Below are 12,771 nucleotides of genomic sequence, written 5' to 3'. Positions count from 1 at the left end.
CTTATAATCACCAAATCCAATGATCTGTTCTAATGCTTAGATGTATGTCTAAAAAAGAAGCAAAGTACACACACACACACAGCCTCCCCTTGACCACACTCTAGCCAGGCTCCTCTGAGCCCTTTCTCCACTAGGCCTTACCTTGACCTATAAAGAGGTGGAACAAGCACCACACAATTCCACCCTAGGCTGTCCGTAGCCCCCTTAAAATATCTGCCTGGGAAAGCTCAAGGCTGCCAAAAGAATTTACCGTTTCTTCCAGCCAACACTTGAAGGCAGGATCTCTGGCTCCCAACCTCTGTGGAAGGATAGGAGCTTAACTTCCATTAGCACCAGTTAACAAACCTGGATGGGTTTCACATGGACCAAACCTTCCAGCTTTTTTCACTTAATTTTTCACTTTCCTGACTCTACTGAGCCTCCACTCACTGCCCTCTTCCTATTCTCTCACTCTCCTCTTAAAAGGCCAGTCACTTTTGTCCAAATCAAAGTTGGGTTTAATTCACACTGGATTCTTTTCCCTAATGCAACACATAGTATATTACTGAATAAAATCTGTCCTTAGCACTTTAGTGTCCAGCTGTGTTTGTCTTTAAACAAAGTTATGTACATATACATACATGCACGTACATATATATATATGGCATATATATATGGCAATTTAGGCTGGGCTTGCATGAGTCTCTGCTCCACTTGGGGTCATCTGCAACAGGTCCAAGGCTGGGGACTTGAATTATCAGAAGGCGCTCTCACAAGTCTGGCATTTGATGCTGGCTGTCAGCGAAGACCTCAGCAGAAGCTGTCAGCTCCAACATCTCCACGTGGCTTCTCCATGTGGCCTAGGCTTCCCCACAGCATGGCAGCTGGGTACCAAGGCATGTCCTTGGAAATGACCCAGCATCACTTTCAGTGCATTGCATTTATAGAGGCAGCCACAAAGTCTTGCTCAACTTCAAGAGGGAAGGGAAATAGACTCCGCCTCCAGGTGAGGATGTGGTAAGATTCTGGAAGAGCTTGTGGGACACAAAATACGACTCTGGCCTTTTGGAAAATGCAATCTGCCATAATCATCACTGCACATCCTGTGACTTCATTCTTCTCTCATTCTACTTTGTTTAGTCATTTTCATACTTGCCTAATCTCCCCTAGTACACCATAAACTTCTGGATAGCAGGGAGGGTCTTATTTAATTTTTGTATCATTTTCAGTTACCTGCAAGTGTTTGACTTAAATACAGTTTTGACACTAGATTGTGAACTAATTTCGTGAATCCTTTCAATAAAGATGAGCTAAATTGAAAATCTAATTGACAGAAGGAGAAGAGTGGCCTGTACCTCTCTCTCTCTTTTTTTTTTTTTAACATTTACTTGCATTTATTTTTTGCGGCATTTATTCCCGGGCCATAAGTTTTTGTTTCTTCAGTTTCTTCTGGGATATTTTTCTTCTGGGCAACCTCCTCTTCTGGTTTAGGAACAATCTGTTCTTTTTCAGTAAGGATCATCTCAATGTGGCAGGGAGAGCTCATGTATGGTTGATCCAGCCATGAGCTCTGTAAGTCCTGCACCACATTGTTGGGGCTTTGTTCGCCTGGATTTGCTCAATGACCAGAGACTCTACATCTAAGCCCTTAAGTTCAGCATTACTCTCTGCATTTTTGAGCATGTGCAGTAAAAATTCAGCACTCTTTTTGGGCCACCGACCCTGGGTCCAGCCCTGCTCTTTGGCCTGGGCACACCTACCAACTCCGCCACTGTAACAACGGAATGGCACACATTGCTTCGTTAAAGTGACATCCTTCAGATACTTGGTGGCTTTTCGGATATGCATACCTTAATGGCCTGGGCGGTTTCATGAGTGTTCTTAAAGTGAACATGAAGATTTGAACCTCTTGACTTGCATGATTTTGTGGGGTTTTCTGGGTTAAGTGAATAGCAAACCATTTTTAGAGGTCACCTCAGGCCCCTTACCCGAAAAGTTCTCTCTTTACTACCTGTTTCTGGGACAGCTCGCTGGTTCAAGGAAAAGCCTGGGAACAAGCTGGGAATATACCCTAGATAACTTTTGTGAATTCCCTTTCCAAGATTCTTCAGTCTTTCTGCTACTACTTGCCACTCAGGACTTTTCCTTGCATAACGTCAAGACACCACCTAATCTACATCTATCAGGAATATCACTCTATCATGACCTTCCCCCTTGTTTTAAGCACATTCAGCAAGAACCTCTCTCTGCATGTAAAGTATTTTGTCTTCTCAGATTATTAGTCCATTGGGGCAGTGGGCAACCCATTTTATCTCTAAATTTCATGTGTTTCTAATGTCCAGAACAATGCCATATATGCAACACATGTTCAATAAACTATTGAGGAAATACCATTCTACTCTTACAGGATCATATCTTTGTTCCATTATAGCTGGTTCTTCACGTGAGTCAGAGAAGACACAGGGAAACAACACTAAAGTAGTGTACTTTTATTAAAAGTTTGCTAAAATTAACTGATTTTGCAGCTAGCCATGGGGAACTAACAGTCTGCTTTAGATTGTGCGTTATCAGATTTAAATACAAACATGACAGTGAATTACTACTTCCATAGAATAATTTAGGAATTGTCTACTTGTGTAATAGTGTTACAAATATTGAGGATTTAAACATTTTGTCCAAATTTCTCCAAAATTTAATAGTTTTAGCCTGAATCCTCTGAGAAGCTTAAAAATGTAAACCAAATATCCAAGTACATCTAAGAGAAATTAGGTAAGGCTTGAGGAACCTCAAGACCCAAGTCTTGATTCTTTCTTTCTTTCCTTCTTTCTTTAAATCTAAGTATAGTTGATTTACAGTGTTTCAGGTGTACAGCAAAGTGATTCAATATCATATATACATACATATATATATTCTTTTTCAGATTTGTTTCCATTATGGTTTATTATAGGATATTGAATACAGTTCCCTGTGCTATAGAGCAGGACCTTGTTGTTTATTTATTTTATATATAGTAGTGATATCCATTAATCCCAAGCTCCTAATTTATCTCTCCCCCACCCCCTTTCCCCTTTGGTAACCATAAATTTGTTTTCCAGGTGTGTGAGTCTGTCTCTGTTTTGTAAATAAGTTCATTTGTATCATATTTTAATTCCACATATGAGTGATATCATATGGTATTTGTCTTTCTTTGACCAAAAGTCTTGATTCTTAATCTGTGACTTCCTTCCTGTGTAACCCTTAATTGGTAAAACCATATTTCTTCAATTTTGCAAAAGTGATACTGTTTCTATTGCCAGCCGAGGAATTTTTTAAAATAATAAAACTTCAAAGGTAATACAGTCAGCCCCAAAACGGCTATGCTTTAGAATATTTTTGCTTATAGTATGTGTATGGAAAATATAGGAAAACTGAGCAAAATTGTTCTTATAAAAAAGAAAATTTGGGGGACTTCCCTGGTGGTCCAGTGGTTCAGACTCTGTGCTTCTAGCATAGATTTACATTAATGGGATATTAATACCACATTATCAATTTTTAAAATATTTTACTTTATTATTGATATATTTATCCCATTCTTTATTATGTGAGTATTTGATCTGGAATTCCTCAAATGGCCTCTTCCTGCAAGGTAATTCAAAATGCTGATCCACGTTGCACTGGTGATTGAGAGTAAGGTTAAGATACAGAAGACATTTCACGGCTCAGGTTGGAGATGTAACAGGAAACAGACTCGTGAGGTGTAAAGTTAGAAATCTGGAGAGATCTCAACTAAAAAAAAAAATCTGGTTTTCCATCTCATTTTGTGCTCAGACTTTTGAAATGTTTTAACTCAAGAAACCGAGAGATCTGAAAAAAAAAGGCACTGTGCTTTTATTTTTTTTCTAGTTCAATATACAACATTGATAACCATTCTCATTAAGCAGACCTTTGTAATTTTACTGGTTGACATGTGTGACACTAAGTTACATGATTTATAAGGCTTGCACTAAGTTACATGATTTATAAGGCTTGGCGAAGGAAGAAAGCATTCACGTGTATAGGAATAAAAGGGATGTGAATATTACAGAAACGGTAAATCAGTACACTAATGTACACGTTTAAGATATGAATCACGAATCTACTGCTGTGGCCAGAACAACCTATACATTGATTCTGAAAGACATTAAAAGTTGCCAGTAAAAGTGGAGAGGGTGTTACAGGGCCCCAGTACTTCCCCCATTTCTGAGAAAAACAGTGTCCCAGCACAAGCATGGTACATGGCAGTGCTCTGCAGCACCAAGCCAGGTAAGTGTACACAGTTTGCTGATATTTAGTTATACTTCCAGTTATAAGCGTAATTTCAGAATAAGGGAGTGGGTTGGTGACCTCTAGAAATCCAGAAAGTGCCTGATGTTGGGAAGTTCCTGCTATCAAAGTTAAAGTGACCCTTAAGTATCACAAATTAACATCATATGACAGCAGGGACTTTTAGAGGCAAGGCTGATGATCAACCAGGGGCTGAAATCCCCATATCAGACACCCAGAGGTAATTAAAAATATTAAGGTATTGCGGCAAGAACAATTTAAGGAAAAAGAAAAAAGATACTACGGCAAAGTAGACCACTAATCAATTTCATCGTAACTATAACTCAGCTTGATAATACTGTGCTAAAGGATCATACACCCGGAGGTTTATATTTAATAAGACCTATATTTAAGGATAATGGGTAAAATAGTGATCTTGAAGAACACAAATCAGGAATAATACAGTTTTGCTATAGTGTTACATAATGTGTTACATAAAATAGATTGCAGGGAGATCTATGCCACAACTGAAAACTAAATTCCAGGCACGATAAGGTGAGACATATTCTGGAATCTGCCCTATTCTTAGGTAACTGTTAGTTGGTTTTAGCTGTAGAGTTTCCTAAATTAGAACTATTTACAGGTGAAAATGATTTGGTGAAACATTTTTCACAGTGGCTGGAAAGCAGTACCAGAGATGACATAAATTGAAAATACAGGTAGTCAGGGACTTTGAATAAAAAAGGGAAAATTCATGAAAGTCACATGCGTCAAGAAAATAGGGAGGTAATGTTGAGGTAATCCCTATGCAACTATAAATTCAGACTCAAGAACTTTTCCTGGGTACAGCCAGTTAATTAGAAAGAGTCAAGTCTGGAAACATCCAGATAAGGACCTAGCTCTACAACCCACGCAGGTCTAACAGAATATAACACTATGGTACTTTTAAGGACGAAAGTGACTTGTAGGATTCACGTCTTGATGAACAATTCCTTTGGCTGTTCCATGTGTTCTTCCAGATTAACCTCTCCTCTGTCCTCATCAATCCCAACATCTTCGAGGAATACATTCTTTTTGTGGCACCTAATGGAAGGAGGAGAGAGTGGAGGAGGCGAGCCTTTCTTTTTATGGCAGTTTTCTTACAAGTAAGTAGTGTTTCTTTTTAGGACATCATTGGGTGAAGGTCTTGGCGAGGACTTCTTCGTGCTGCTCTAGATGAACGCTGCCGATTCCTACAGCAGGTACCGGCAACGCGGGTCGGCTCACCAGACGGAGCTAGCGTTGGAGCAGAAAAGAAATACAATGACATTTGGACTAGACCAGAGCTCTGCTTAGCTCGTCCAGGGATGTGCATGTATTTCTCTGAAGTTGTTTAACTATAAATCACCTTTTTGAAAAATAATGTGTTACATAAAATAGATTGCAGGGAGATCTATGTCACAACTGAAAACTAAATTCCAGGCGTGATAAGGTGAGACATATTCTGGAATCTGTCCTATTCTTAGGTAACTGTTAGTTGGTTTTAGCTGTAGAGTTTCCTAAATTAGAACTATTTACAGGTGAAAATGATTTGAGTGCCTTAAACTGGTATCAAGTGACCTGAGTTTTAATCAAAGCAGAATAGAAAGATAAACAGAAGCACAACTGTTCTTCTCCTTGTTTTCCTCTTCCTAAAACATAACAAAGAATTTGGCCTCCGATGTCTACCAGCTTTGCAGGTGGGCCTGGAATAAGTGTTACTGTAAAACAAGCGAGCTCATCGCTCTCCTCTCCCGGGGCTTGGATACTGACCTTTGGGACAAGAATGCTGAGTAGGCTAATGGGAACGGTAGACGACAGGTAGGTGTTCTACCTTTTCGAGTATAATCATTGTTTTTGTTTTGTTTTTTAACATGATACTAGTAGCTACACATATACATCTTGCTAAACACTCAGAAGTTTAGTCTGAAAAAGGAGCCTAAAACTAGGTTTTATATTTTAGTTTATCTTTAGAAGCTTTGGACTGATAATAGGGGATAAACCTATTTGGTGGCACTCCAACAGGAGAAAAGGGACACACACAAAACACTGCAAAGGAGAAAGAGCTATCACCTTGCAGGCCAGTTGCTTTTCAAACCTTGGAGAAACAAAAAACCAAGGACCCATGTTCTGAGGCTCCTCCTGACTCCAAATAAAATCTATGAAAGAAGAAAGTTCATCTCAGTACCTCAAGTAAATATATACAACATACTACACACACAGACACACTATATGTGCATGTGTGTGCACACACATACACATACGCACACTATACATGTTATATATGTATATAGACACATATACACACATAGTTACATATATATACACACACACACACATACACATATATCCTCAAGTAAATATATTATTACCTTTCCAATATGGCACAGTGTTGTCTTTTTTTTTTTTGAGAAATGCATAGTCATGTATCCATCACCACAATCATGATACAGAACAATTCTCTAAACCCCAAATATTCCCTCATCCTGACCCTTTGTGCTCAGCTCTTCCTCCCACCCCCAACCTCTGGCAACCACCGATCTTTCCTCTATCCCCGAAGTTTTGCCTTTTCCAGAGCATCAGGTAAGTGGAATCACACAGTATACAGCCTTTTGGTTTGGGCTTCTGTGAATTAGCAAAATCCGTTGGTCATTTTGCCGCTAGCAATAGTTCACTCTCTTTTACTCTTAAGGAGCATGATACTGTAGGGATGCACAATGAGATTGTTTCTTCATTTACCAGTTGAAGGATGTTTTGGTTGCTTCCAGCTTGGGGCAATTATGAATACAGCCACTATAAATAATCACATATGGATTTTTCCTTTCTCTTGAGTAAATACCTAGGAGTGGGACTGCTGCGTGGTAAGGAAACTCTGTGTGTAACTGCATGAGAAACTGACAAAACTGTTTTCCAGAGTGGCTGTACGAGTTTGCATTCCCACCAGCAGTGAATGAAGGTCCCAGTTGCTCTGCATCCTGATCAGTCCTTGACTTTGTTTTGTTTTCATTTTAGCCATTCTAATAGGTATGTAGCCATATCTCATTTTGGCTTAATTTGCATTTCCCTATCACTAATCATGTTGATGATCTTCTCATATGGGTATTTGCCATCTGGTTCTTTGGTAAAATGACTGTTCAATTCTTTTGCACCTTTTGAAAAACTGGATTATACGTTTTCTCACTGTTGAGTTTTCAGAGCTCTTTCAACATTCTGGAGAGTCCTTTGTCAGATATGTTTTTACAAATATTTTCTCCCAGTTTGTGGCTTGTCTTTTTTATATTCTTTGCAGTGCAAAAGTTTTTCATTTTGGTAAAATCTACTTTTTCTTTTCTGGAACGTGCTTTTGGTGTTATGTCTAAGAACTTCTTGCCTAACCCAAGGTCAGGAAGATTTTCATCCACTTCCTTCTAGAAGTTTTATAGTTTTACATTGAGGTCTATGATCAACTTTGAGTTAATTTCTATATAAGGTGCACATAGATATCTAATCATTCCAGCCCCATCTGTTGAAAAGGCTTATCTTTTACAATTATACCGGATGTATCATAAACGATTGTATAGCACTGATTCCCTCCAAACTCAAGAAATTCGATGTCTTATATGAAAGCGGGGGAGAACGAAAGGGACACCCAAAGGGACACCAAAAAAGACATAGAGACATTGTCTTCAGTTGTATTACTTTCATATTTCCAGATTCCATGAGATTCAACTTTCTAATAACTCTCACTGCTCCCGTACCATCTTTTTATTTGAGATAGTTCAAATCGGTTTCAGGTAACTTAAAACCAAAAAAGTCTAATAAGAAGGACCCTTTACCTCTAACATGTTTGTATTTGCTCATCTCTTCCTGCAGCGAATCCAGTGGGAAAGGGCAGAGTTCTTCCATTCGGATGATAGCAAAGTCATGCTTCCTGGCCTCCAAAGATTCTCTTTGCTTCAGCAGGGCATAGAAATGTTTGCCGCAGCAGAACACTAAACTCTTAACCCTGTTGGGTAGAAAAGGGACAGCGAGGCGGGGGAGAAATATCTTAAAGTAAGAACTGTAGCAGAAGAAAGGGGGAGACCACAGAGATTTCAATGCTTCACCACTGAAGCAGCAGGGGCGTTGTAGTGGGGTTCACTCATGCTGTGCCCTGGCCAACCTTCTTGAGCAACATATGCCTCCAAAATTCACTCTTTTGTGCATATTCTAACTCCTACCCCATGAACTTAAAGGACTTATATAAGGATAGAGAAGATTTGGGTCGCTTGGTTCACTTAACATGAACTAGTTTTCCCACTCACTACAAATCTACTGCAGAGTATGAAAACAGAGCTCCACGTCAGATTACTTTTTCGGATCCACAGATGAATCACCAATGACTGGTTTGAATGCTGTTCCTGGTGCCATTTCTTGAAGAGTTGACACAGCTGCCTAAGGAGGGGGAGGGGGAGAAAAAAGCCACAAATCTATCAACCAAGGGCAAGGACCTGAAGATGCTTTTATTTATCAGGGATCTTTCCCAAAATCTAGTATCAAAATTCTCTCCTGGGGCTATAAGTAAACATATGTACTATTAAACAAAATATCTTTCCCAAAAGTATCTGTTCTGTTACTTCAGAATAAAATATTTTTCTGAGGTTAAATAAGATCGCCTTTTGTTTGGTGCCACAATAAATTTTAACAGTCAAAATTTCAGTGTGGAGGACTTCCCTGGTGGCACAGTGGTTGAGAATCTGCCTGCCAGTGCAAGGGACACGGGTTCAAGCCCTAGTCCGTGAAGATCCCACATGCTGCGGAGCAACTAAGCCCGTGCACCACAACTACTGAGCCTGAGCTCTAGAGCCCAAGAGCCACAACTACTGAGCCCACGCGCCTAGAGCCTGTGCTCCGCAACAAGAGAAGCCACCGCAATGAGAAGCCTGTGCACCACAACGAAGACCCAACGCAGCCAAAAAAAAAAAATTGCAGTGTGATGACTCAACTTTATTATCAATAAAAACTACACCTTAACTTTTTGGAATTGGAATCAGAAACAACCTTTTATAGAATTTATATTGTGAACCGGAATAGCTGAGTTGGGCAATTATTTCTGTCTTTAGGATTTTGACTATAATTTATAAACGAAACAGAACAAGTAGGAACAACATATGACTATTTCCACGATGAAAAGAAATGTTATTACTGAGCCCAATTTAAAGAAATACTTGGGAATTCCCTGGCAGTCCAGTGGTGAGGACTCAGTGCTTTCACTGCCAAGGGCCCAGGTTCAATCCCCGGTCAGGGAACAAAGATCCTACAAGCTGCGTGGTGCGGCAAAAAAACACTTGTTGCAAAGAACTTAAAGTAGAAAACTGATGAAGCCAAGGTGAGGGATTTGATCCCTTTTGCTATCATCTAGTTAGTTTCCCTATAGTCTAGTCTCAAATGGGTATATGACATTTAGACTAGGCCATTGAGGGCAGCCATACTGATGCTGGGATATTGTATATAACCTAAAAAATTAATATTAGCTATTCAGCTATGCATATTAGTAAATAATGTGTGATAGAGGCAATCTTTCTCCCTTCTGAACAGAGCCTTTTGTCAGTCCCCACTTCCTACAGCAGGAATCAAAAGGTTCAGAGTTCAGAGTTCAGAGTTAGGTGGGAAACTGGGGTGGGATTTTGGTACCACTTGACAGACAAACTCCCTGTACCCCTGAGTCATGTTTGCTACATGGCAAGTCATCTCTGAGTGGGCCATGGATAGAGAAGGCTGGCTATTATATTCTGCTAGATCACTTGTACCAATAATCCAATTTTCAGGAAGAAATCAGAATTCAATACTGGTTGTACTGACTTTCCATTAACAAAAGGACGTACATGTTTAATGAAAATATTTGACTACTTAATAAGAGTAGTTCTTCACTTGAAAGTCTATAAGATAGCTGTTGATATTTTTTAAGCTCCCCAAGGAAGGCTTCACTTATTTAATAAGTTGTATATTAGACTTGGGGAGAGGGGTGGAGCATTAGGGCCAGAAAATGAACTCATTTTCAGTTTCAAACAGCAAAAGAAATTCTCAACAAAACTTCTAATAGTTCACTCAATACCTAATAATATACATGCATTATATTTAATATCATTACACTCCTTTTAGTTATGATTGAGAGAGCAGGTGACAATGTTAGGGATACAATGAAAGTTGGGTTCAAGAATCCCAGATCAGGACTTCCCTGGTGTTCCAGTGGTTAAGACTCTGCCTTCCAATGCCGGGGGTGTAGGCTCGATCCCTGGTCAGGGAACTAGATCCCACATGCCGCTACTAAGACCCAGAGCAAAATTATAGTAACTTTACATTTTGACTTGGCTCCTTTCACATTGCTGTTTCAAAATATCGGTGTCAAGGCAGCCCCATCAGAAAGATGGTGTAAAGGGAATGAATTTGTTTGTCTTGAATGTCCCATGATGCTCATGAAACCATCTCAAAATTCATAAGGTTGTTCACAGAGAGAATAAGCAGACCAAACAAATGAACTTTCAGCCATTGGTGAAAGAACTTGAAGTGCATTTCCTCATTATTGACCCCTGAGGCTGGGGTGAGACAGGTGAGGGGCCTGGAGAGCAAAATTTAAGGGGGCACTCACTCTGGGATCACTCAAGTACCCTTGACCGACTGTGAGAACAAGGGTCACCTTACTCCCCTCCAAATGCTAGAAGCGCCAAAAAAGGCAACCGGTGAAGGCAAATCACTGGCAGCTTCCCTCAACACCCCTCACTTCCAAATACACATTCTATAAGCTTTGTGAGAAGCACAAGATCATCTCAAACAGCCAAGTCCTAAACGACTTAGCTCACCTCAGCAGTGGCAACCAAATAAATGCAGAGGTTTTTCTGAATGTTAATCCTAATTCAGACTCTCATACAAAACTGACAAAAATTATAGCAGGTGGGATAAATATATGCTTAGCAGTGTTTCTTATCTTGAACTCTGCCACTTGAAAACTAGCATATTTGTGTGATTTAAAAAAACATGTGCGCTTAACACTTAGTTCTGGTAAACCAAGAGAAAATATACTCTTGTAAAGCCAGGTAGTGATAAGCTATATTGTTACAATGTTTGAAATGGAGGCTACTGGTGATAAATCATTTAACAGAAAAAGTCTAAATAAAAGTCAATGACTAAAACCACTCATTTTCATCGAAGTACTTTCAATTCCCAACTTGCAACTATCAACATAGCAGTGCTGAGACCATTTGGACTTTGAAACTTTTCCTGAAAGATTATTTCTGCTCAGACTGGGATGCCAGGGTTATAATAATTGCTATGTCTGTCCTTCATGACAATGAAACTGAGAGCAACTTAGATTTCTAGTTATTCTTGAAAGGTTAAAAAAAGAGAAAAAGGGAGAGACAAAGCAGCATGGCCAACTAAAACCAAAGAGATGCTTCTGTCATTTGCATCTACAATCAGATACAGACAAGAGACGAAAATGCAGGGGAAAAAAAATGACAGGAGAAAAAAGACTAATAACCAGCTTTTTCTACTTACAGGGAGTCTGAGCAACATCTTCGGAGAAGCAAGGATGAGGGGCTTCCTGAAGTTCCGGACCATCTGTCTCCGTAGCAGGTGAAAGTACTGGGCGGGTGTGGAGGGGTGAGCCATGCACATGTTCACGGTATCCCCGTCCACGCCCTCCTCCACGCTGTCACACATCTGGGAGAGAAGTGAGAGGCAGGGCAGACAGTCGGGTCATCTCACTCCATCCTAAGGGCACAGGCTATCCTAAGGGGGACACGGGGCTCTCAATGAGCAGGAGAAGAGATGTGTCTCTTCATTATAGAAAAAGACCAGAAGGTAAATTTATGACCTGTGAAGAATTCACCAGAGGAGAAGCCTGATGGCTCCCCATTGGCCGAGTCTGTGTGTTTTAACGTGGTTCTTTCCAAACACAGCTGACTGCAGGAAGCATGTGGAGGTGGGGACTTCCCTGGTGGTCCAGTGGTTGGGGACTTGGAGCTTTCACTGCCAAGGGCCCGAGTTCTATCCCTGGTCAGGGAACTAAGATCCCACAAGCCATGTGGCATGACCAAAAAAAGCTAAAATTAAAAATTAAAAAAAAGAAGCATCTGGAGGAGACTTTTTGAAAAGTACAGATGCTGATGACTGTGGAGTGAAGATGTTGGAAGGATGCACTATCTGAATCTCACTCTCCTGATGGAGTAAATGTAAGTGTAGTTTGTCTTAGAGACAAGAACGAGAGCAGCTAATGAGGTTGAAAAATTGAGGGCAAGGAATGAAATCTCAGAAGATCCTGCTGGGACAGAAACTTGAGGCATGTCTCCTAACCCTGATCAAGAAGCAGTACAGAGGAAAGTAAGTGAGTTGACAAAATCCTGAGATTTTTACTGGGCTCCTCCAATTTGGTGACAGGGTGTGAGTGGCACCCTGGGTAAAAAAAGGCAAAATCTAGGGCTGAAGCCCCTGCAGAATTCAGTGGAGGCAGATGGGGCTGCCAGGCTTGCCGCTTCC

At 40.2% G+C, this 12,771-nt stretch overlaps 1 protein-coding gene and 1 pseudogene across 3 annotated transcripts in view; both read right to left on the bottom strand.

Moving 5' to 3' along the window:
- Positions 1 to 1,389: 1,389 nt before the first annotated feature.
- Positions 1,390 to 1,950, bottom strand: LOC307181812 (large ribosomal subunit protein uL22-like; annotated as a pseudogene). Its single transcript has one exon. The product of its transcript is annotated as a large ribosomal subunit protein uL22-like (transcript).
- Positions 1,951 to 3,109: 1,159 nt separating this feature from the next.
- The window catches only part of DHTKD1 (dehydrogenase E1 and transketolase domain containing 1), a 53,273-nt gene continuing 43,611 nt past the window's right edge, over positions 3,110 to 12,771 (bottom strand). For both annotated transcript variants that reach the window (XM_079915177.1, XM_079915178.1), the window contains 5 exons: positions 11,791 to 11,955; positions 8,609 to 8,691; positions 8,094 to 8,263; positions 6,352 to 6,437; positions 3,110 to 5,535 (listed from right to left, as the gene is read on the bottom strand). In XM_079915177.1, the coding sequence (XP_079771303.1) occupies positions 5,431 to 5,535; positions 6,352 to 6,437; positions 8,094 to 8,263; positions 8,609 to 8,691; positions 11,791 to 11,955 (609 nt within the window). In that variant the 3' untranslated portion in view covers positions 3,110 to 5,430. The remainder of the gene's footprint in view (positions 5,536 to 6,351; positions 6,438 to 8,093; positions 8,264 to 8,608; positions 8,692 to 11,790; positions 11,956 to 12,771) is intronic.

Source organism: Stenella coeruleoalba (genome assembly GCF_951394435.1).
Source record: "Stenella coeruleoalba genome assembly, chromosome: 2".
Lineage (NCBI taxonomy): Eukaryota > Metazoa > Chordata > Mammalia > Artiodactyla > Delphinidae > Stenella > Stenella coeruleoalba.
The sequence above is the reverse complement of the archived record's forward strand: the minus strand, read 5'-3'. Positions and strand labels throughout refer to the sequence as shown.